The sequence below is a fragment of the Lepus europaeus genome, chromosome 18 (genome assembly GCF_033115175.1).
Source record: "Lepus europaeus isolate LE1 chromosome 18, mLepTim1.pri, whole genome shotgun sequence".
Lineage (NCBI taxonomy): Eukaryota > Metazoa > Chordata > Mammalia > Lagomorpha > Leporidae > Lepus > Lepus europaeus.
In genome coordinates, this window is record NC_084844.1 from 38,423,021 (window position 1) to 38,449,444 (window position 26,424).

The 26,424-nt window shown below is 40.8% G+C and overlaps 1 protein-coding gene across 1 annotated transcript in view; it reads right to left on the reverse strand.

Moving 5' to 3' along the window:
- Window positions 1–6,835: 6,835 nt before the first annotated feature.
- Window positions 6,836–26,424, reverse strand: part of TAF15 (TATA-box binding protein associated factor 15) — a 34,358-nt gene continuing 14,769 nt past the window's right edge. Inside the window, exons 7-16 of the mRNA XM_062175539.1 lie at window positions 26,220–26,340; window positions 17,988–18,022; window positions 17,349–17,381; window positions 16,050–16,159; window positions 14,339–14,468; window positions 11,598–11,690; window positions 10,202–10,283; window positions 10,000–10,088; window positions 9,272–9,878; window positions 6,836–7,172 (exon numbers count right to left, since the gene is read on the reverse strand). Coding sequence (XP_062031523.1) covers window positions 7,133–7,172; window positions 9,272–9,878; window positions 10,000–10,088; window positions 10,202–10,283; window positions 11,598–11,690; window positions 14,339–14,468; window positions 16,050–16,159; window positions 17,349–17,381; window positions 17,988–18,022; window positions 26,220–26,340 — 1,340 coding nt within the window. The 3' untranslated portion in view covers window positions 6,836–7,132. The remainder of the gene's footprint in view (window positions 7,173–9,271; window positions 9,879–9,999; window positions 10,089–10,201; window positions 10,284–11,597; window positions 11,691–14,338; window positions 14,469–16,049; window positions 16,160–17,348; window positions 17,382–17,987; window positions 18,023–26,219; window positions 26,341–26,424) is intronic.

Sequence of the window (26,424 nt, forward strand, 5' to 3'; positions counted from 1 at the left end):
CTCAGATGTATACCTCATCCAAGGAGTGGCCAACTTCTTTCAGAGACCCAAGATGCCCTCCTATCTCAACCATCAGGATCTACTGAAACTGATTCTTAGATGCCATCCAAAACATTAGCCCCTCTCCTCTCTGCCCCAAACCTTTCTAATGGAATCTCTGGATGCTCCTTCCAAAGGAAAAAAAGCATCTCTGTCCTCTACTTCTTCCCTTACCATTCTGCTCTCGGCTGTAACTGAACTCTGACTCGCATTCCTGAAATCTCTCAGATGTTGCTCATTCTCCTAAATTCCCTCCAGCAGTCACTGTCCTGAGCTTTTATATAAAAATCAGTGTTTCTCCTGATGGCCCTGCTCCCCAACCAGCTTTGCAACCCTCCGGTCCTCTTCTCTATTTCCTCGCATTAATTGCCTGGACCTTAGTCTTGTCACCTCCATGAGAGCATCCCTTTGGACAATCACCGGACACCCCAGGCCCTCCACCCTTGATCTCAACTAAAGACTTCTCCCTTCCCTTCACTTCAAGCTGCCCACTTCCAGGGCCACATCTAACCCGTCACCCTTGGAAATTGCTCCATCTCCAAAATCTTAAACATCCCACCTTCTGATTCAAACCTTCTATCTGTCTAGCTCTTATCCCCACAACAAGTTCTTTGAATCTTATCAATAGTAAAACTCTTGACTTTCCCACAATCTCCCTTTTACTCTTTTACTTGTTTTCTTCCGACTCAGCCTGGACCCCATCCATCAACCACATCCTCACTGTTCTCTCACCTCCAGGCATCACCTCTGATCTGTTAAGCCCCTACCCTAAATTGCCTGTTCCTACAACTGCATTGCTGATCAAAGCTGGAGAATAACCACATTATCTATACAAACTGACCATCTGAGCCCTTATTGTTGCCTGGCAGTGTTACAGGTTCCTAGCCTCAATCTCCCCTATTCCTCTAATGGTTTTTCAGGCCTTCTCATCAACTCTATCCTATTACATCCTCCAATTTTCAGCAGATCAGGATACATTCACATGGGGTGGGGGGAGAGGGGGAGAGGCATCAGATGGAATTCCCTCAACTTTCTGCCATTTCAGCTATAAACATCCTCGTTTAAAGCAGTTAAAAGAGCACAGCTGTAAGGCCAGAGGCCTGGGTTAGAATTCTGGCTCTGCTACATACTAGAAATGTGATGTTGGGCAAGTGGCTTAACCTCTCAGTGCCTCTGGTCCTCACCGTACCCTCAGGAAAGCCCCTGCAATGACAATCAAAACATTTACACCAATCACCTCCCCCTACGAAATGTGCCCTAAACCTCCTGGTTTCAGGATTGCTCTGAGTTAAATGAGTTAATACAGAGTGCTTCCAACAGCACACAGCACATAGTAAGTCCCCAGTAAATGCTAGTCATTCATTACTGTTATCAGCAACTTCATCTATCCTTACCTGCAACTGCATGGCAAGAAACTTTTTTTTTTATTATTTGACAGAGTTAGACAGTGAGAAAGAGACAGAGACAAAGGTCTTAATCTCATTGGTCCACCACCCAGATGGCCGCCACGGCTGGAACTGTGCTAGTCCGAAGCTGGGAGCCAGGTGCTTCCTCCCGGTCTCCCTTGTGGGTACAGGGGCCCAAGCACTTGAGCCATCCTGCACTGCCTTCCTGGGCCACAGCAGAGAGCTAGACTGGAAGAGGAGCAACGGGGACTAGAACCCGGTGCCCATATGGGATGCCAGCACCACAGGCGGAGGATTCACCACTCTTCTAATGCAAATGCTCCCATTCCTTCAAGGAATGTGAACATCAACTATTCCCATTTCATTCAAAGCAGTGGGTAAATACTCAATTCTCAACCCACTTCAAAAATAACTTCCCACAAATCTCTTATCACATCTCTAACCAACCCTCATAATCAAGATTCTTAAAACAGTTGTCTACATTACCTGTTTCCATTTCTCCAATTTCCATTATTCATTATCCCAGCTCAATTTGAGGTCAGAATTAAATTCTCTACTAAAACTGCTTTTTCTAAGATGGTGTTCTCAACAAGGGCAGTATGTTCTCCACGGGATATCTGGGAATGTCTAGAGACACTCTTGGTTGTCACAACTTGAGGGCAAGGTTTGCAACTGCATTTAATGATGAGAGCCCAGGGATGCTGCTAAGCACCCTGCAATGCACAGGGCAGCAGCCCCCAAAAAAGTACCCAACCCAAAACATCTGTAGTACCAAGGCTGAGAAACTCTGCTCTAAAATGACTACAGGGGCTGGCACTGTGGCATAATGGGTAAAGCAACCACCTGCAGTGCTGGAATCCCATATGGGTGCTGGTTCAGTCCGGGCTGTTCCACTTCCTACTCCAGCTCTCTGCAATGGACTGGGAAAGCAATGCACGATGGCCCAAGTGCCTGGGCTCCTGCACCCACATGGGAGACCCAGAGGAAGCTTCTGGCTCCTGGCTTCGGATCGGCACAGCTCTGGCCATTGCAGCCATTTGGGGAGTGAACCAGCAAATGGAAGACCTCTCCCTCTCCCTGCCTCTACCTCTGTAACTCTGCCTTTCAAATAAAATAAATCTTTTTAAAAATGATTTACAATTTCCATACTGCCAAATGTATGACTGCTTGCTATCCTTTACATGACTTGCCCTGGCTTGCAAGCTTGATACCATTATCTTCCCATTCTTGGAATTCCCTCTTCCCTTGGATTCCACTGGCCACATATCGCCAGTCTGTTTCAGGATCCTCTTTTGTTCATCTCAGGTTCCATACCAGGCTCTTCTCTCTCCACTTAATGTCTCCTAAAGTAGCATCACCTGGGGCTCCTTTTTTAAATTGCCCAGGCCTCCTTCACAGATTTGTTTTGGAATGATTAGACATCCTTCCTAATTCTGGTATACAGCTAGGATGGAAAACTACTCCAAGCAGGTTTATTTTAATCATATCTGGTATCATCACTTCTATTCCCATATATATGTTAATAACTCTAATAGATGCATTCAGAAAATATCCACCAAGTCCCTACTCTGTGCCTGACACTGTTCTAGACACTGGAATAAAACAGCCAACAGTTAACATTCCCTATTCTCCTAAAGCTTACATTCCAATGAGGGAAATTAAAAACCAAACACACAAAAATAGTGGTAAGTACTGTGAAGTCATCACGTGAAGACATCACAAGAGGTGACATGAAAACAAATGAAGATATAAAGTAATTCAGACTAGGCAGCTAGAGAAAACCTGGGAAGAAGGAAGGGTAGAATTTGATCCAAAATTACAGCAACTGAATCAGCCAGGCAAATATCCAAGGAAAGATAATCCCAGACAAAAAATAGTGTCTAGTGCACGGGGCCAGCACTGTGGCGTAGCAGGTAAAGCTGCCGCTTGCAGTGCCAGCATCCCATACAGGCGCAGGTTCCAGTCCTGGCTACTCCACTTCCAATCCAGCTCTCTGTTATGGCATAGGAAAGCAGTAGAGGATGGCCCAAGTCCTTGGGCCCCTGCACCATGCATGGCTCCTGGCTTTGGATCAGCAAAGCTCCGGCCGTTGCAGCCATCTGAGGAGTGAACGGTGGGATGGAAGACCTCTCTCTTTCCTTCTCTGTAACTTTGCCTTTCAAATAAATAAATCTTAAAAAGATACTAAAGCAGAAGCATATTTGGTACTATCTATTATGACCAATGCAGCTGCAACAAGGTTACGTATGAATAAGTGTTACAAAATGAGGTAGTAGTAGAGCCAGATCTTAAAGGGTTTTCTAAGTCAGGGGAAGGAATTTATAATCAACATGTAGTCACTGCAGGGGTTTAAAACATGACCTATGTCTGGCTTGTATCTTGACACTATCATTTGACTATTATGCTTTTTGTTTTTTTGACAGGCAGAGTTAGACAGTGAGAGACAGAAAGAAAGGTCTTACTTCTGTTGGTGCACTCCCTAAATGGCCGCTACGGCCGGCACGCTGTGTTGATCCGAAGCCAGGAGCCAGGTGCTTCCTCCTGGTCTCCCATGCGAGTGCAGGGCCAGAGCACCTGGGCCATCCCTCCACTGCCTTCCCGGGCCACAGCAGAGAGCTGGACTGGAAGAGGAGCAACAAGGACAGAACTGGCACCCCAACCGGGACTAGAACCTGGAGTACTGGTGCCGCAGGCGGAGGATTAGCCTAGTGAACTGCGGCGCCAGCCAACTATTATGTTAAAAAATAGATTCTGGAGTATAAGACTATAGGCAGACTTTTTTTAAAGATTTATTTATTTGAAAGTCAGAGTTACACAGAGAGGAGAGGCGAGGCAGAGAGAAAGAGAGGTCATCCATCTGATGATTCATTCTCCAGTTGGCTGCAACAGCTAGAACTGCGCCGATCTGAAGGCAGGAGCCAGGAGCTTCTTCCGAGTCTCCCACATGGGTGCAGGGGTCCAAGTACTTGGGCCATCTTCTACTGCTATCCCAAGCCATAGCAGAGAGCTGGATAGGAAATGGAGCAGCCAGGACTAGAACTGGCGCCCATATGGGATGCCTGCACTTCAGGCCAAGGCATTAACCCAATGCACCACAGCGCCCTGTAGGCAGACTTTTGAAGTCAGCTATTCCAATTGTCCAAAAGAGATTACTGTAACTCATATACGATTTTAACCAAGAATATGAAGATGACTTCAAGATAGACTTCAGAGTTAGAATTAACAGAATCTGCAGGGGCTGGTGCCATGGCTCACTTGGTTAATCCTCCACCTGCGGCGCTAGCATCCCATATGGGCACCGGGTTCTAGTCCCGGTTGCTCCTCTTCCAGTCCAGCTCTCTGCTGTGGCCCGGGAAGGCAGTGCAGGATGGCCCAAGTGCTTGGGTCCCTGTACCCGCAAGGGAGACCGGGAGGAAGCACCTGGCTCCCAGCTTCGGACTAGCACAGTTCCAGCCGTGGCGGCCATCTGGGTGGTGGACCAACGGAATTAAGACCTTTCTCTCTCTCTAACTCTATTAAAAAAAAAAAAAAAATCTGCAGGCACCAGACAAAAAGAGAGAAATTAAATTCTAACTTTTCAATCTGGTATGATCGGGACAGATGGTGAAGGTATTCAGTGATGTTGGGAAGACAAACTGATTTGGCAGAGATCCAAGTTCCATTTAGGAGCAGGCTTACCTTAGCATTTAAGGTATCAGTTAAGATGTCCTTATCCCATGTGAGTGTCTGGGTTTGATACCTTGTTCTGTTTCCTGATTCCAGCTTCCTGCCAACACAGACCTTATGAGGCAGAAGTGATGGCTTAAGTAACTTGATGCCTGGCTCTAAGCTTTGGCTCAACGAAGGTCTCTAGGGAGCTCCTAATCTGGTTTGCACATCCAGTTGGCCAATTGGATAGCTTTATTGGGAAGTTTCATGAGTGCCCATAACTCAACATATACCAAACTGAGTTCACTGCCATCTTGCCCACAGAACTGTTCCTTTCCCAGCAATTCCTATTTCAATAAAAAGTACATGTGCCCAATTACACAGGCCAAAAATATCACTCAAATCCATTTAGTTACTTCCTTGCCTGGCCCATCACTATCTGAGCTCAGGCCACTTAGCTTACCATTCTGTTTCCAGTCCAGCCTTACCATAAGCCAGGCACAATCATCTTTCAGTTGGTGTCACTTAAATCAGATGTTGCCATTCCTGTTTACAATATCTTAATGATTCCCTGTCTGGAAACAAGTGAAAAATGCAGCCCAAGCACCTAATCACAGGGCTTATTACCTCCCTATTCTTTTGTATGCCGACCATTGAACTCTTTCCCTCCACTCACAAAGAACCACATAAAATTTTAAAGCAGAGCCTGTTCCTGACTCTGTCTAGTTCATAACTCCTGATTTGGTTATGTCATTATAGCTTCCTGATAGTTATTCCCTCAACTCAACCTCTTTACATGGACAATTCCTATTCTTCCCTGCAGACTCACCAACGCTTTACTGCTCCCACAGGACTGCATTAAAAAAATAGTCTTTTTTTTATTTTTAAAAATTTCTGTGTTTATTTGAAAGGCAGAGTTACAGAGACGACAGAGATTTTTCCATCCGTTAGTTCATTCCCCAAATGGCTGCAATGAGCCAGGGATGGTCCAGGCCAAAGCCAGGAACTCCATCAGGGTCTCACATGTGGATGGCAAGGGCCCATGTACCTGAACCATCTTCTGCTGCTTTCCCAGGCACATTAGCAGGGAGCTGGTTTGGAGGCAAAGCAGTCAGGACTCGAAATGGTGCCCATATGGAATGCCAGTGTCACAGTTAACAGCTTAACCCATTGCACCACAACACCAGTCCCAGTGTCCTTCAATCAGTCCTCAAAGCACCTTATACTGGGGGTAGGCAGTTGGCACAGCGGCAAAACTGCCTAGATCACCCACATCCCATATCAGGTGCCTGGGTCAAGTCCCAGCTACTGTGCTTCCAATATAGCTTCCTACTATCGTGTACCACAGCGGGAGGCAGCAGATGATGGCTCAGGACTTGCATCCCTGCCACCCATGGAGGAGACCTGGATTGCGTTCCAGACTCCTGGCTTTGAACTGGCCCAGCCCTGGATGTTGTATTTGGAGAGTGATCCAGTAGATGGAAGATTTCTCTCTCTGCCCTTCAAATAAAAATGAAAGTAAATTAATTAATTAAAAAAATACCTTGTACTTATCCTTATTGCAGCACTTATCAAGACTGCTATTTCACCAGCAACATATCCAGCATTCTACTCTAAATATAAGGTTCAATGAATATTACTGAAAGTAACAGTTTACTCAAGTAGAATTCAGTTCCTCATTCTTTAGGGTTAGCGTCTGCTAGGGTTGAGTTCTTAGTGTGACAAAGCAATGCACTAATATACAAAGTCCACAAAAACAAGCAGCTTTTATTGCAGTATTACAAAACACTTCTCATTTTGGCAATATTTTACAACGCACTTAGCTTCAAGGGCTAGGAAGGAGAAGGATGGAAACTAAAAGGGGAAATTTCAACGGACACTTCTAAAAGAAAAATTGTCCCTGCCCTCCCACCCAAATAAAAATCCAAACGTCACTTAATTTCACTACCCAAGAGGAGGCCACGAGGAAAGCAGCAGGCATAACTCTGGCAATTTCACTATGGATCATGTCAGAGACCAAGGAACATTCAAAACAGTCATCAGTATGGTCGGTTGCGCTGATCATTTCTGTAGTCGTTTCTAGGAATGAAAAATAAACAGCCGGGCTAAATTGTAATTTTCTACCAAGGTAATGTCAAATGTTTCTTCAGGGTGCTAGTGATTGGCATCAGCAAGACAATTTCTGTTAAGGATGACACTACATTTAATTTATATCTGTAACCCTAGGAGCATAACTTGCCTAATTTATCAGCTTGAAGACCCACAAAGTTCCTAGCGTAAGTTTTACTTTCACCATTAAAATTTTTCCACCTAGAATGACTCCAAATCACGCTAATATTTCAGGTCATAACCAATGCCAATTCCAGTATTTTAAACACAAAAGTGACAGAGTAGAACAAGCAAGCACTTTCATGTATGAATTCTGGATCTTTCACTTACTATGTGACCTGGGAAAATGGGATCATTATGTGTCTCTGAGTCTGCAAAAATGGGATTTAACAGAAGAACTAGAACTAAAGCATAGAAAGACATTTTCCAGCATTTGCCATGTAGAGAAAGTTTTCATTACATAGTAATTATGCTAACTAATAATTACTAACAGCCAACAATTACATAATGCTTACTATGGACCACCTACTGTTACAATCTAAAACAACACTACTGGGGCAGACATTGTGGTACAGCAAGTTAAGCCACCACCTGGGAAGACAACATCCCCTGTCAGACTGCTACTCTACTTCCAATCCAGCTTCCTGCTACTGTGCCTGAGAAGGAAGCATATGATAGCCAACAAACTTGAGTTCTTGCTACCCACACAGGAAACCTGGATGGAGTTCCAGTCTCCTGGCTTCAGCTTGGCGCACTCCCAGTTGTTGTGGACACTTGGGGAGTAAATCAGCAGACAGAAGATCTCCTTGCTTCTGTGTGTGTGTGTGTGTGTGTGACTCCACCTTTCAAATAAATAAATAATTCTTGAAAAATAAAACAAACAAAAACACCTAGGGAGCTGGCACTGTGGTATAGCAGGTGAAACCACTGCCTTCAGTGCCAGTATCCCATATGGGTGAGGGTTCAAGTCCTGGCAAGCTCCTGGCTCCTTGCTTCAGACTGGCCCAGCTCCAGCCACTGCAGCCATTTGGGGACTGAACCAGCAGATGAAGACCCTCACTGCTGCCACCTCTAACTCTGTCTTTAAAATAAATAAATAGCCGGCGCCGTGGCTCAACAAGCTAATCCTCCGCTTAGTGGCGCCAGCACACCGGGTTCTAGTCCCGGTTGGGGTGCCGGATTCTGTCCCGGTTGCCACTCTTCCAGGCCAGCTCTCTGCTGTGGCCCAGGAGTGCAGTGGAGGATGGCCCAAGTGGTTGGGTCCTGCACCCCATGGGAGACCAGGATAAGCACCTGGCTCCTGCCTTCGGAACAGCGCGGTGCGCCGGCTGCAACACACCAGCCGCGGCGGCCATTGGAGGGTGAACCAATGGCAAAAGGAAGACCTTTCTCTCTGCCTCTCTCTCTCACTAGCCACTCTGCCTGTCAAAAAGTAAAAAATAAATAAATAAATAAATCTTTTAAAAGAAACACAATTCTATGAATTCTGAAAAGCTACTTGCAACCCCATTTTACAGATGAGAGTACTGACACTGACCCTCTAAAACATTAAGTAACTTATCTAGGGTCACACAGATATGAAGTGGTGCAGCCAGAATTTAAACCCAGACTGTCTTCCAACTTCATGCTCCTAACCAAATGCTATACTAATTCTCACTACCCTATACCGTCTCTGGAATACAGATCCTTAGTGTAATAACTGAAGTTATTTTACATCACTGGACCTGCACCTGTTTCTGCTTCCATACTATTCATGTGCACAGCACACTCCATCGGTAGTTTTCATCTGGAAAAGGAACCAGAATCTCCAAAGAAAGAGCTACAGGGGAGCACACAATTTGGAAAAAAACACATCCACAGAAGATGTGCTTTCCCCTCATTTAGGTTAAGACTCTTGAATCACATAGTTTTACATTATTATCTCCCAGATTCAACTACCTTTAGCTACCAAGAAAAAATAATACACATCCATACACCCAAATATAGATTATGAATAAGAATTTCTGAAGCAAAATAAATTTCTGGGGGCAATCTGGTAAAAAGTTTAACAAGTGAATTCTAATACTCACCTTCCTCCCATTTTGCCTCCATAGCCACCTCGATCTCCTCCATAGCCCCCACCTCGGTCTCCTCCATAGCCGCCACCACTCCTGTCTCCGCCGTAGCCTCCACTTCTGTCTCCACCATAGCCACCGCCGCCACCGCCGCCACCACGGTCTCCTCCGTAGCCTCCCCTACTTCGGTCTCCTCCATACCCTCCTCGGTCTCCTCCATAGCTCCCTCGATCTCCTCCGTAGCCTCCTCGATCTCCACCATAACCTCCTCGGTCTCCACCATAACTTCCTCGATCTCCACCATAGCTGCCTCCTCGGTCTCCGCCATAGCCACCTCGGTCTCCACCATAGCCCCCTCTGTCTCCACCATAGCCACCGCCTCGGTCGCCACCATAACCGCTTCCTCGATCCCCACCATAGCTACCTCCTCTGTCCCCACCATAGCCACCCCCACTTCTGTCCCCGCCATAGCCACCCCCACTTCTATCTCCGCCATAGCCACCACTTCTGTCTCCACCATAGCCACCCCCACTTCTGTCTCCACCATAGCCGCCTCGGTCTCCACCTCTGCCCCCACGACCTCTGTAGCCCCTTTCTCCACCGTAGCCTCTCCCCCGGAAATCTGCAAGATAGAAACGCACACCAGTGAGGCCAGCAAAATAATGTAAAGCTTCCTTAATGCTAGTCAGAAGATAAATGTCATGCAGAAGCTATTAAAGAGCTGATCCAAAGGGTTGACTTACCCCCTCCTGAGGGACGAGAGTCCTCTGGTCTAGGCTCATTGCACTGATTACAAGAATTCCTTCGTGCAAAATTCATATTTCCACATGACCTGAGAAAGGACAAAAATTAATGTTTCTAAGATTGTTTCCAGTGGATTCAGAACTGCTCTTGCACCCTCTAACGCCAATCCCAACCCCTACTTCCAACAAATGAGATACTTACGGATTGGGACAAACCCAGTCTCCACTTTTGGGATCTCCACCTCTCCCCTGAAAGCCTCCTCGGCCTCTGTATCCTCCACGGCCTGGGGATAATGGGACAGCAGGGGAGAAGAATCAACAGCAGACATTAAAAGTACCAGATGAAAGAAGAAAGAGCAAGTGCCCATCAATCCACCAATACCTAGGCAGCCGCCCCCCACCATTAACCCCTTATAGCATGACTTTGTAATTCTTTGATTTGAGGATTTACTTTAACATACAAAAGATAGAAAAGATACTAAGTACACATTATAATGAAAATATACACTATAAAAAACTTCAGTTCACTTAATATGCTACTTAGTTTAGTATCTCAATAATAATCTTGAGAGAGAAGACAAAATACAAATTTGAGGAAAATGGGCTCAATAGAAATAAAGAAGTAACTAGTAGGGAGCTTAAAAACTCATCAGATCTAACTATCTAACTAGGTAACATTTAAACAACTGCCTCCTGATTTCCAAAAAGCAACAAACTCCTATATAGCTTTCCAAAGAGATATCTACTAGCTTCTCCCTACTACTTTTTTAGCTATTACCAACCCTCATTTTTTTTGTTAAAGATTTATTTATTTTACTTGAAAGTCACAGTTACACAGAGAGGAGAGGGAGAGGGAGAGGGAGAGGGAGAGGGAGAGGGAGGGAGAGAGAGAGAGAGAGAGAGAGAGAGAGGCCGGCCTTCCATCTGCCGGTTCACTCCCCAGATGGCCGCAATGACCGGAGCTGCACTGATCCAAAGCCAGGAGCCAGGAGCTTCTTCCAGGGCTCCCATGTGGTTGCAGGGGCCCAAGGACTTGGGCCATCTTCTACTGCTTTCCCAGGCCATAGCAGAGAGCTGGATGGGAAGTGGATACCTGCATCTTGAACAGGCACCCATATGGGATACTAGCACTGCAGGCAGCAGCTTTACCCACTATGCCACAGTGCCAGCCCCCCCACCCTCATTTTTTAAAAACTGTTTATTTATTTCAAAGGTAGAGAGACAGAGAACTCCCATCCAATGGTTTGCTCCTCAAGTGCCCATAATAACTGAGGTTGAGCCTGGCCAAAGCTGAAAGCAAAGAATTCAATCTAGGTCTCCTATGTGAGTTGCAGAAAGTTATCTGAGCCATCACTGCTAACTCCCAGAGTCTGCATTAGCAGGCAGCCAGTCAGGAGCCAGAGCTGGGTATCAAATCCAGGTACTCTGATGTGGCACACAAACATTTAATAAGCTAAATGCAGCCCCTCTCTCAACCTTTTTTTAGGACAGATGGAAAGTGACCTAGTGAAAGAAAGGGGTAGTAGCAAGTTTACAGAACATGGACTCAAGTTCACACTCAGTATACTTTGCAGGCATTTGAACAGCAAGTTTCTTACCTCGCCGCCCACCTCCACTTCCACCACCTCTCATGAACTCAGGTCTTCTGGTGGCAAAGGACACTTTAATGATGTTGCCATGGAATTCTTTTCCTAATAAAAAAGAAAACAGTTTTGAAGAAATGCTACTCCACATACAAAACTATCTTAGAAATTTCTAGTTTCAGGAGAGTAACTGACATATCCTTATAGAAATTCAAATGTACTGGTGTTACAAAGAGTTACAGTGCTAAAACATGACATAATCTACTGAACTGAATCGATATGTCACTGAGTTAGTCACTTCTTACTATAGTTAAAACAAAAAATTCCCATCCAGTATTCTTACATGAAAAGAGCCAACTATAAACAAGAATACCACATCATTTGTTTTTTAAAGGGAATGTGTGTATGCATAAGCATATACCCATATATTCATAAATGCTTTACACAAACATACTCCAAAAATCTATTGAAAATACAATTAGGGGCTGGCGCTGTGGCTCACTTGGTTAATCCTCCGCCTGCGGCGCCAGCATCCCATACGGGCTCTGGGTTCTAGTCCCGGTTCCTCCTCTTCCAGTCCACTCTGCTATGGCCCAGGAGGGCAGTGGAGGATGGCCCAAGTGCATGGGAGAGCAGGGGGAGGCACCTGGCTCCTGGCTTCGGATCAGCACAGCTCCGGCCGTAGCGGCCATTTGAGGGTGAACCAGCGGAGGGAGGACCTTTCTTTCTGTCTCTCACTGTCTAACTCTATCTGTCAAATTATTAAAAAAAAAAAAATTAAAAGATAAATTTACTTTGGTACCAAAAAAAAAAAAAAAAACAACCTCTGAAATCCATGCAGATGCGGGGTCTTCAAAATGTTGATGTGAAATGTGTTACTACGAAAAAAACATGCATGGATAGTTTCTGTGAAGTACTCTTGTGAATGAACTGCTTGCTGTACTTTGGGAAAATAAGATCACCAGGGGTCAAAGGTGGAAAAGAAATTCATTTTTAACCATGGTACTATTTGAAATTTTTTTTTACCACACAAGTACTATTTTTAAGAATATTGTATTTATGATTACTTGCATTCAGGTTTACAAACCACATATTCTGTTGCTCCAGGGTCTTAGAGACAGGAATTTATCTTTTTACTCTATAGTAAATAAGATAACTGATACATAAGGAAAGGAACCCTAGAATTCATAAAATGGTTATAAATCCAGGAGTCCTAGCTTCATAACCAAAGCCCTAACCATCGTAGCTGACAATTTCTCATGATGTCAGATAGTATGACAAGTATTTTCACTAAGGATGCAACTCACAGATCAGTATTCTAAATGTTGTAGTAAGACCTAATAAGATCTGTAAGTTAAATCTAAGTGTGAAATTAGGGTTAAGAGTATGAAATGCCCTGTTGGCAAAAGACATAATTTTTAACAGACCATAAGCAAAAGAAAATGCTTTACGACTCACAGTAACTATGAAAAACAGAAAAGTAAGGAAGAATGGACTTAGATTTCAAAAGCAACATGATGGGGACTGACACTGTGGCACAGCAGGTAAAGTCACTGCCTGCAGTGCTGGCATCCCATAAGGGTGCCGGTTTGAGTCCTGGCTGCTCCACTTCCAATCCAGCTCTCTGGTATGGCCTGAGAAAGCAGTGGAAAATGACCCAAGTCCTCTGGCGCATCTCCTGCATAGGAGACCCAGAAGAAGCTCCTGGCTCCTGGCTTCAGATCGGCGCAGTTCTGCCCGTTACAGCCATTCTAGGGAGTCAACCAGTGGATAGAAGTACCACCCCCCTCTGCCTCTCAAATAAAATAAATAAATCATTAAAAAAAAAGAATTGTGCCTACTTCATAAATCATAGCAGACACACAGTAACACACATAAAATTAGGGTGCACAAAAATGATGAATTTGTAGTAATATGGACAAATGTCTACACTAAAAGGTTAGATGAAAAAATATGAAAGAAAACTGTACTTGGAATATTATGATAAACTTGTAAAAGTATATTTTAAAAGACTAAAGGAAAATTAATAAAAAAAATTGTCAGTTGTCATCTCTGAGTAGAAACTAACCAATAGAAACTTTAGTAAGTTTTTCCATTTATCCCTATTTTCCTATTTTCAGTGGGAGTAAAATGTCTATTTCTTTTAAACATGTCTTAATTTTTTTTTTTTTTGGACAGGCAGAGTGGACATTGGTTCACCCTCCAATGGCCACCACGGCTGGCACGCTGCGGCCGGAGCATCGCATTGATCCAAAGGCAGGAGCCAGGTGCTTCTCCTGGTCTCCCATGCGGGTGCAGGGCCCAAGCACTTGGGCCATCCTCCACTGCATTCCCAGGCCATAGCAGAGGGCTGGCCTGGAAGAGGGGCAACCGGGACAGAATCCGGTGCCCCGACCGGGACTAGAACCTGGTGTGCCGGCGCCACAAGGCGGAAGATTAGCCTATTGAGCCGCGGCACCGGCCAGTCTTAATTTTATATTGAAGAAAAATTAATCTAAATTTTAAAAGAGTCAACTAGACCAACACTATTACCGATATCAAGTTGGCATCATGTGAAAGACATGATAGAAGGAAATATTCTAAATAAACAAGGATAGAACTCATTTCTAAAGGTATATAAAAACTCTAGCCTACACTTATGATTTCTTCAAAAGTAAACCTGAATAGAACCACTGTCTCCTATGCCACATTTTGACTTCCAGACTAAGAAACATTTATCCAAACTGTATGTAGAAAATTCTATGATTGAAACATACCATCAAACCAGTCAATAGCTGCCTTAGCGGAAGGAGGGTCATCAAATGACACTGTTGCCTCGCCTTTTGGCTTCCCAGTATCCTTGTCTGTGTAAAGATTTATCATTGGTTTCCCGGTCTTCTTGTTTGTCTGAAGAAAAAGTTGATGTTATCATTTTAAGAGTAAGTGATCATACAGCATTTATATATTAAAAAAATTTAAGATGTGTTGATTTATGCATCTGAAAGGCAGAGTTACAGAGCAGGAGAGAGATGTCTACAACAGTCAAGGCTGGCACAGGACCCAGGAACTTTTATTGTAATCTCCCATGAGAGTTGCAGGGAATCAGTCACGTGAGGGATCATCTGCTACACATTATTAGCAGGGAGCTGGATTGGAAGCCAGCTGGAGTACCTAGAACTTAAACCAGAACTCTAATATGGGATGTAGGTATTCTAAGCAATGGCTTAAAATCCACTGTACTACATGCCTGCCCCTACAGATTTATTTTTTAAAATAAATTCATACACCTATTCTACAAAATACTGTTTCAATAAAAACATAATGGGGCCAGCATTGTGGGCAGTGGGTTAAGCTATCACCTGTGACGCTCACATTCCAAATGAGCATGAGTCCTGGCTGCTCTACTAGCAATTAAACTCCCTGTTAATGTGCTTGGGAAAACAATAGAAGATGTCCCAAGTACTTGGGCCCCTGCCATCCACATAGGAGACTTGGATGGAGCTCCCAGATTCTGATTTTGTTGTGGCCTAATCCTGGCCAGCAGTAGTGAACCAGCAGATACAAGATCTCTTTCTTTCTTTCTGTCACTCTGCCTTCCAAATAAATAAAATACATCTTTTAAAAAAATAATAAAAAGTTATCTAAAGGTTTGAACAAGGAAAACTTTCCCAGCTACATTAAGTGAAAACCATGCTGTAAACATGATATAGTGTACTGTTTTATCTATGTATAATTTATATAAATCCACAAAAAGTAAATGTAGGCACTGCCTCTTGTAAATATATATATATCCTCTAAAACACTTTGAAGTCATGAATGATGTTCATTGAACAAATCAACTGATTGCCTCTAAGAAGTATTCTGGGATTTGGCTGGGATAGGAAGAATGTTTTCTTACCAAAAATGAATTTTTTTACCTATTAAATGTTTAAGTAATTTCTTAAAAAATTTTAACCCCCCAAGAAGGAAAAAAGTAATTCCACAGACACCTAAACAAGGATAAATACAAACTTATTTCAAGAAAGTGCTACTAACTACATAACACCAGTCTATAGGATGCTTTCTAGATGTACAGAGAAAATATATGCATAAAACAGATGGTGCAAAAGACAAGTAAACAATTACAAAATAACATGCTATATATTGGGCTAACATACATAGTAGGCATTAAATACCAAAATATGTATATATTAGTAGCAACTTGATTTTGTATATACTGGCATCTCAGAATCCATAAAATGTTCTGACAATTTTTGGAGTTAGGCAGACTTTACTTTTAGAACCCTACAGTTGAAGATAAACAGAAACAAGGAATAAAAATCTTCAAATATTTAGCATATGTAGCAAAGGCCTACAGACACATGTAAGCATGTATACCAGATTATTTTTAAAAATCAACTCACAATGGAGGATATAGGCTTCTTTTGTAATTTATGTAGATTAACTAGGATATGTTATTATGAAATTTTTGATATAAGTCATACTCACCTTGATAATCCCTATTTGTTTAAAGAACTCCCCCACTTGATCTGTAGACACACCCTCCCCAAGTCCTTGCACAAAGATTGTGTTGTTATCTGAATTGTCAGATTCTGAATCTAAAGGGAAAAAAAGTTATGGTTAATTTTCCTAATTCCTTGGTTTATTGCATCCCATCCAGTAATCAAGATCATTTATTACCCAATATTCCACTGTTCTAAGAGCAATACAAAAATCTTACATAAACATGCTACATGTTCACAACATTTATTTGGTAGCAGATCAATTATTACAACCAATCTCAGGTAAAGTGGATCAAGGCCACACTGTGTGAAATACACGTAGAACAATTAAGGAAGATCTTAAGATCTTGCTCTTCAGATTCACTAGACTTTGGCTCACGAAGGGCTGAAGAGACTGTATTTAAATCAGTATTCCTTCCCCTGGAAAATTCTAATTCTAATTAATACTTTTAAGCCTCCCTAGTAGAAAAATCCCCCAAATCTGATATTCTGGACTTTCAAGCAAGCCAAGCAGAAATGCTGGTTTCCCATTCACTGCAGTAAGCTTTTCATATATCAGAGGGTAGGAGCGCCTTGTACACACACCTTACCTTACATGTACATTTTTGGATTAGTATAACAAAGTAAGAAAGATGTACAAAAATTCAGTCCATCAAGGGATAATTCAGAAATTGCCATCCATATAGAATACTTTGGCATCTTAATAAAAACAAAAGTTCTGATTTCAATATATTTAAAATTTTTTGGCTCAAATAGATTCTAACCACTAAATTTTAACTTTCAAAAGGCTCCATGGGTAAATCTGTAGCCTTGAATTTCATTTAAAAATAAAAAGCCACAAAAAATTAGTGACCTCTGTTCAAATATGACAAATTCTTCATGTATGAACTCAGGGTTTTTTAGACCCATTAGGCAAACTATCAATCCAATGTAGGATGTTTAAGCACAGCCTCTCTAATTCCTCAATGTTACCAATTCTTTCATTAAATTTGATTTTAAAAAATTAAATAACTAATGCAGTAAAAATTTCAGTATTTCTTCAAAATAGAAAAAGTAGAGCATGGGAAAAGCACAAACAGCAATTTTCCCCAGTAAACTTTCCCATCAATCCCCTTGAATTTTTCTTTCCGGCATGTCTTTAGAAATGAAGTTTCCCAGTTCTGGCTGCACTAGCATATTAAATCTTCCTCCTGTACTAATCTCCCTAAATATACACTTTTCCCTTCAAAAAATGGAAAATTAACATTTTACTAATTGCAAAATTATAAACTACCATAAACCTTACCAGCATCTGGTCTGGGTCCATAATCCCTGTGACCTAAGGGAAAAGAAAAGAAAAAAAAGCTATTCAAGGCAACTCATTTGAAATCATTAAAAAATAGTAATAATAATGAAGGCATGAAAAGTCAATACTTCCAAATCCTTGAAAGTCAACCATCACAGATTTACAAAGTAACTATATAAATTAAGTTTTACTAAAAGTTTAAGAAATCAATATGAATGTCAACATTTCCTTAAACTTGTCCTAGATAGCACCTGCCACTTGCATTATGCTATTGTCACTTTTGTTAAGCTCTGGTTGTGAAGGCTGATTGGAAGACCCTAATAATTTAAAAACATCATGTCAGCTACCTTTATAAAAAAACATAGTCAAAATCCAGTGAAGGTCTCATTCATTGGTCACCACAGACTCTCATGCAAATTCACTGTGTTGAAACCCATTGGACTGTCTGAGATAAGCTTTGGCTTTTTAATGTTTACTTTTATATATATATAGATACATAAATAATTATTTTTTAAAGCACACAACACACACCAGCCTCAACAGAGTAAGAAAGGGCTTAGATTGCGTCTGCGGGATATTGGTGGCTTTTAGATTTATATAGCATTTCCACTGAAACATTTTGGGATACTCAGCACTTACCACCAAAATTTTTGAAGCCACCGCGGTCACCACCACTGCAGAGGAAAAATTGAAGAAATGATTTCTTCCTTAAGTCTCTAATGTGCTGAGCCCTGGGCTCAATCTACACTTAACTGTCACAAGTAGAGCGCCTAGGAAAACAGTAGCACCACTAACTTTCCAACTGATAGACTTCAAAATGTTGTTTCCGTTTAAATGGTTTCCCAGGGATCTATTTCCATAAGGTGCCTTTTCAAGCTTATTTGTTAACATATCTACTATATGCTTATTTTAAAAACTTCCCAATCCCAAGTCAAAAGGGTACTATTCAAACTGTTAACTTAAAGCTGGAGGCACAGCATGAAGAATGCTAAACTAGAACAAGCATACTATCCAAAGAGATATTTTTTAAATATGTAAAAAAAGAAAAAGACTACCAAATTGTAAAACAAGGTTAAGATGTTTATAATAAAAGGAGAGAGATAAAAACTTGGATATTAAATTCTGCTGAGATATCAAATAGTGGGTTTTATGAGATGAATTTTAAAAAAGCAAGGTACGAATATACACAAAAGTGAATCTAAATGAAAATAGTCTTAAAATTTCAAATAATTCAGAAATCTGATGAGGACAAAAAAAAACAGCATAACTTAAAATTGCCCTCCTACTTCATACCAACTAGATCTTTTTACAAAGAGCTATTGAAGTTCATGCTGCCAAATGCTCTGTACGCCGATCAGTAGCACACATTAAAGACAGAATGCAACATACTCTAATATTGTAGCTGTTCAAAAAAGGCCTTTATCTGGCAAATTTCCAGTGTAGTAGGTCAATGGTACTTGTGTGTATAGTTTTATGTAAGAAATCTGAGGTGTCTCTTATCAAGAAAGTCTTTAAGTATCCATCTAGTAAAAAAGTTTGTTCTCTTGACTGAACTATATAATCTTCTAAGAGTAATGTGCTGACATGGAAATAAATATACTCAAAGTTTTCAGTGATAATATCTGATCTTATACTAATAATCTTATTCTATGATAACTCAAGAAGCTAATCCAATACACAAATGTCTGTCTCCCTTACTTAAGAAAAAAACTATTTTAGTGATTACCCTACATTCCAGATGCCTTTTCTGAATCATCCTGAGAAAAACCACTAAATGAGAAGGCATTCTCCCTTTATGATAAATAACATACTACCTGGATGTGAACATACTTCCCACTGCAATCAACCTAGGTCACATGTATTTTAAGTTGCTTTTAAAATTTTCATATAACTTCCAAGAAGCCATTTAGAGTGAGAGAATAAACCTATTTCAGGGTTATATGAAACTCATGTCCTTCATAAACATACAATTTGCTATTCTCTGAAGATTCTGACTTCAGAACAGTACCCAAATCTTCTTATACTCCTAAATAACATACATATCACTGCTCAATCCTTTAAGAAAGGGAAAACAGAGTTCTGAAGATTCAACTGCTGAAAACCTTATCAGAAACCAAGGTTCCTTCAAAGATGATGCTTAGATCTCCAAAAAGTGATGAGACAAGAACTAGTGCCCACATTCTAATGTTGATGTTCAAGTCCCCATAATAGAGTAGAATTTTAAAATAGGAAATTGAAGTCACTGTGAATACAAATAAATGCTGGGAGTGATATCTCTTAATTACCCTTAACAAAGACAAAATTGTTTATTTGGCCAAGATGAAAATACGCAGTTTTATACATCAGTTCCCATAATTTCCATTCTAGCTAGCAACATAATTTTTTACAATAAAAAGGCATGCCCTTGCAAAAAGACATAAAACAATACTTGGAAAGTTTTATGATTTCCCACTGCTCCATAAAATGACATTTTAAACTTGTCATCTTTATTCAGTATTTCCTGGGAAAGTAAAGCAGCTAAAGACTTAAGACAATGGCCAAACATATAGAAATACTGAAAAAGAACCAAACCAAGAAACTAAAAATATACTTTGTTATCACTAATCAACCCTGAAAATTTGGACAATTATTCTCCCTGGAGTTCAGTTTACTCCTTTACAATCTACATTCTTAGTATGCAAAGGGTACAGGGTATGCATCTGGCCTAGTAGTTAAGATACCCACATCCCAGGGCTGGCACTGTGGCACAGCTGGTAAAGCCGCTGCCTACAGTGCTGGCACCTCATATGGGCGCCGGTTCAAGTCCTAGCTGCTCCATTTCCGATCCAGCTCCCTGCTAATGTGCGTGGGAAAGCAGCAGGAGATGGCTCAAGTACTTGGGCCCCTGCACTCACGTGGAGACCCAGAAGAAGCTCTCAGCTTCAGATCAGTCCATCCCTGGCCATTGTAGTCATTTGGAGAATGAATCGACAGATGGACAATCTCTCTGTCTCTTCTCTCTTTCTCTTTAACTCTGCCTTTCAAATAAATCTTTAACAAAAATAAATAAATAAATAGGATGCCAAATCCCATATTAGAGTCCCTGGGTTTGAGTTCCTGCTCTGTCCCCAACTCCAGCTTTCTGCTAATGTGCACTCTGGGAGGTAACAAGTGATGGCTCAGGTATTTTGGTTCCAGTGATGGCCTGGCCTAGCTACAGCTGTTGAGGACATTTGAAGAGTGAACCAAGGGAAGAGAGCTCTCCATTTGTCTGTCTTGGTGCCTCTCAAATAAATAAAATAATGTTTTGAGAAAAAGGTAAACATAAACAAATGCATAGCCTAGAAGCTTCTCAGAAAAGCAGGACCTCGGGCCTTAATCAGATCTACAGAATCTACAGAATCAGAATCTGCATTTTAGTAAGATCCACGAGGAACTCATATGATCATTAATGTCTGAGAAGCACTAGTAGAGATGAATTACAAGAAGCTTTCTTATACCTTTAAATGTAGTATTCACTATTAAACAATTAACAGAAGATGTGCCTGTGATTAAGAATCTTTCCAGGACTAGTACTGTGGTGTAGCTGGTAAAGCCACTGCATGCGACACAAGCATCCAATATGGGTGCTGGTTCGAGTCGTGGCTGTTCCACTTCCTATGCAGATCTGTGCTAATGCACCTGGGAAAGTTGAAGATGGCCCAAGTGCTTGGGCCCCTCAACCCACAGGGGTGACCTGAAAGAAGCTCCTGGCTCCTGGCCTTGGCCTGGCCCAGCATCAGTTATTGCAGCCATCTGGGAAGTAAACCAGCTGACGGACGATCTCTGTCTCTCCCTCTCTCTGTCTCTAACTCTGACTTCAAATAAATAAATCTTTTTAAAAAATAAAAAAAATCTTTCCACCAAACCTGTATTTAGTTACAAGTCCTTTTCCACATATCACTAAAGTCTCATTAGCAAATAAAGATACCAAGATCCTCAAAATATTTATGAGTCAAGATATCACAACAAATTTTCCATTCCAAAAAAAAAAAAAAATAAGCATGCACATATTATGAATTCCTGAAGTAAAGACATTTTAAGGTAAAGTATTATTTAACAGAGACATATTATAAGCCTACTCAATTTTCCTGGCTGAGTGTCCCCTGTATAAGAAAACTAGTTGCATATTCTTGACATATATGAGACAGTTCTTCCAAATTTAAACCCACAAAGAGCAGTCCACTCTATGCTAGACTCTGAGGGTTACATCACTGTTGCAGCATTATACATTTAGAGAAGACAATTTCAAGTGCTGTTAAGAAACAAAGTTTTTTGGGGCCGGTGCTGTGGGGTAGTAGGCAAAGCCACTGCGGCCACAGCATCCCATAGGGACGCCAGTTCAGGTGCCAGCTGCTCCACTTCTGCTCCAGCTCTCTCCTATGGCCTGGGAAAACAGTGGAAGATGGCAAAAGTCCTTGGGCCCCTGTATCCACGTGGGAGACCTAGAAGTAGTTTCTGGCTCCTCATTTCAGATGGGCCCAGCTCCAGCCACTGTGGCCATTTGGGGAATGAACTAGTGGATGGAAGACTTCTGTCTCTCTGCCTCTCAAATAATAATAAATGAATCTTTAAAAAAAAAAAAGGTTCTTTGACAGAATCTCTTCTCAATTTTTCATTAAAAATTAAACTACATTTATATTATTTATATTAAATATTATAATATATAATATTATATTAAAATTGCCAAGAAATAAAATGACAAAGCATGAAACTTTATTCCTAGAAAATTCACTATCTAGAGGGAAAAAAAGGAAAAAAGCTAAAAACTGGAAAAGATTCACTTAAAAACTCATGTTGAACTTGAGTTTTCTTACTATTAAATCCAGAACACAATTTTTTTATTATGAGGGGAGAAACCAACACTACTTCCAAGTGTAAATAGCTCACTGGATTCAATACAGCTATATTTACATTTTATTTACTCTCATATCTTGCCCATGTGGCTTTCTGAATACGTTATTTATCTACATTTCAAAAGGACAAGAATCTATCATACCAGAGCTGCACCAGCCAATACAGACAGTATCTACTAGCTGCATGTGGCTGCTGAGCACTTGTGTGGTTAAACTGAGATGTGCTATAAATGTAAAATATAAAATGAATTTTAAAGTTTTAGTATGAAAAAAGTGAACACTATCTCATTAAAACTTTTTCTTTTCTTTCTTTTTTTTTTTTTTTTGACAGGCAGAGTGGATAGTCAGAGAGAGAGAGAGAGAGAGAGAAAGGTCTTCCTTTTTGCCGTTGGTTCACCCTCCAATGGACGCTGCGAATGGCGCATCTCGCTGATCTGAAACCAGGAGCCAGGTGCTTCTCCTGGTCTCCCATGCAGGTGCAGGGCCCAAGCACTTGGGCCATCCTCCACTGCCTTCCTGGGCCATAGCAGAGAGCTGGCCTGGAAGAGGGGCCACCGGGATAGAATCCGGCGCCCCAAACGGGACTAGAACCTGGAGTGCCAGCGCCGCAAGGCGGAGGATTAGCCTGCTAAGCCACGGCGCCAGCCTCATTAAAACTTTTTTATATTACATGATGAAATGTTATTTTGGACAAACTCGGTTAAATAAAACAAGAAAATTATATATACCTCTAGTTTTCCTTATATGGCTCAAATTTGAGGTCCACATTGTATTTCTATTGGGCAGTGCTGTTTTAGACAGTCATTAGAACATATGCATATTTTTAAGAGAGCTAATCAAACATTCTAAGAGAAGGGTAGGGGCCAGTGTTGTGGCACAGCTGCAACCTCTGACACCAGCATCCCGCATGGGCACCAGCTGGATTCCTAGCTGCTCCAGCTTCCTGCTAATGCACCTTGGAAAGTACAGAAGATGGCCCCAGTCCATGGGCCCCTGGACCCACATGGGAGACCAGAAGGGACTCCAGGCTCCTAGCTTCAACCAATGGATGGAAGCGTGCACTCCCGCTCTAACTCTGCCTTTCAAATAAATAAATCTTTTTTAAAAAGAGAGCGAAGCCAGTGTTGTGGTGTGACACTCGTCCTATATGGGCACCAGTTTGAGTCTCAGCTACTCTACTTCCAATCCAGCTCCCTGATAACACGCCTGGGAAAAGCAGAGGAAGATGGCTCAAGTGCTTGGGCCTATGCCATCCATATGGAAGACCCTTATGGAGTTCCAGGCCCCAGCCACTTCAGCCATCAGGGGAGCAAACCAGTGGATGGAAGACCTCATGTCTCTCCCTCTCTCCTTATACCTTTGGCTTTCAAATAAACTCTTTAAAAGAGAGAGAAAAAACACTCAAAATTCAGGCTAATTTTACAATTAACCAGGTGACAACACATAATAATAAATAATTATCTATGAAGTTCTGGTCATTTTCAAAGGCATTAATCATAATGATAAAACTAAAAATAATGGCAAATTAATGGTCTTATCATCTAGTCCAGTAAGATGTCAATTTCAGAAAATAAAAAATTAAGCCTTTCTGTTATAACTGCTTTTTCAAATAAAAAGATTAAGTTTCCTGAAGTTCAATAATCTTCATATCTCTCTTCTGTATGTAGAAATCTGATGGATTCCTTTTGTCTGAATCTTCCTCCAGCCAAGCAATCACACAATTTACAAGTCTAAGAACAACCCATCTTTCACCATACATTCAATCCTCACTCACAAAACACACCCCTGATTCTTTAAATATGAACCCAACAAATGACAAATATTCTTCAAACAGCCCCCAAAAGAGATTTTTAACTTCCTATTTTTAAGATGATTAGAAACACAAATGGGAGTGTTGATGAAGACTAATGAAAAAAATGCTTGGATATTTGGGGTACTGAAATGCAAAACTAAATGTAGGGGAAAAATTTTTGAAATTAGGCATTTATATTCAAATTCAAAATGCTTTAACCCAATAAATTAAAATATACATCTTGAACAAGATGCTGTCACATATGAAAATAATATAAACTTGCAACTTCAGTATTCATAAATCAAGTTTTCTTGAAACACAACCATGTTTATTCATTTATATATTTATGGCTACTGTAAGGCTCCAAAGCCAGGGCTGAATAACTGCAACATATACCATGTGACCTGCAAAGCCCAACACATTTACTATCTGGTCTTTCTCATAAAAGTGTGCCAACTTGATATAGACCGTAATCGTTATCCACAGGGATTTCTAGAAAAGGCCTCTGTGAACATCCCAATCATTAGGATTTAACAAGGATAAAAAAGACTACAAATCCCTCCCTCACCCAATTTTATCCCTACTTGAATATGATCATCATCACTATGACAAATATATATTGAACTTCTGCATGAGATTTTGTTTGACAGAGTTCCTAAGGGTAAACAAAGGTTTAATAATCTAAAACTTTGATCATGAATCAATTTCTGGGCCACAAATCATATTGAAATGTATCAACAAGGAGCCTATATTGCTTAAAAATTGGATTAGTTAAGGTACTCTTTCCTTCATCAGAAGGATCATTTAAGGTCCTTTCAATCTTTAGATTATAAGATGAGTTGTCATTCATAGATAAAAAGATATTTAGAAAGACTTTCCTACCCTCCTCTTCATGAAAAGGCCAATTCCATCTTCTCAGTCTCACACTATCAGTTTAAAAATTTATGAGAATAAAGTTATAAGTTCCTTATGAAGTTCCCTTAAACCTCTGAAGTACTATAAAACATATAGCATTTCATGGGAGTCAAATAACTAAGGCATAATACATAGACATTAAATACAACTGTTGGTTACCTTTTTCATGGACTTTGTTTTAGCTAAGAAGAAGACTATTAGCTAAAGATAAGTACCACATCCCTTTATATTTTTCATTTATATGCACACTGATGGCAGACTACTCTCTCTGATAATGAAGATGCATACTATATATTTGTTTTACTTGGTAAACCAACTTTAGTCATCGATCAGAAAACTTAATGTTCAGCTCTTAGAAAATTTTTCAAATATGTTTAACTTTGGCTTTTCCATACTATCAAAGCACGGTATACTAAAAATAGAGACAACCAAGTCAATAAAATCAACCTAGCTCACTAGAAGAAGGAACAGTCTGTATGTAGTGGTTTTGTTTCTCAGGTCACACTTTTACATGCAAACTTGCAACCCATTAACTTCATCTGAAAACCGGTGTCAATGACTTTTGCATTCTTAGAGCCAAAGTGCTAAACTTAACAGACATTATTTCAAAGCAATTTTAAAACCAGCTTTCATAACACACAGTGTAAGTAAATACCAAAACCCAACAATACTAGCAGTGAGGAAAAGTTGAATTAGAAATCCATTTCTTTACCAAAGCTTAGCTGAGGTAAAAGTTTGTGATATTACACTAATCATTTCAAGAATTATTTCCTTAAGTAGGGGGACAAAACAGTTTAGTTACATTAACTATTCTGTTTATTTGCCAATCCTACCTTCCTACTCTGTTATTGCCTCCTAATACTTTTTCTTTCCAAGGGAATTTAAGATTAAGGACTAGCCTTTCTGCCCTCCAATCTAGAATTAACTTACCTTCTATTTTTTATGTTAAGATACTTGGATTTCCCAGAGTCATTTTTTAAGTTTAAATTCTAGCTATGGCAGGAAAAACAGTCAAGTGGCTTAACCACAACCAAGGGAAGGGAATGTTCTTTACCGATGTTTAACATAAATGACTGGTTTCATGGCCCATTGCTAGGTAATTCATGTGAAATCTTAAGAATGAAAATAAATTTTTAATTTATGTCCTCTTCCACACAACATAATCCCTTTTTTTTAAAGCCTCTTAGCTAAGTTAGGTATTGGAATCAAACAGCTAAGTAACAACAATAAAAAAAAAAGAGAGAGAGAAAAGAGAGAGAGAAATGTAGGCATCTGTATCTAAACACTTACCTTGATCCTGTCATAGGACCTCTTCCATCCTTGTCATATCCCCCACGCCCTCTACCTCCTCCCTGTGACCCGCCATATCCTCTATTATCTTCTCCATACCTACTCACATCACGACGGTCATCTACAAAAACAAAAATATTACATACATAAACAACCATTTTGACTTGACAAAGGCTTCACATAATCTTAAATAGCTCTTCAGGTC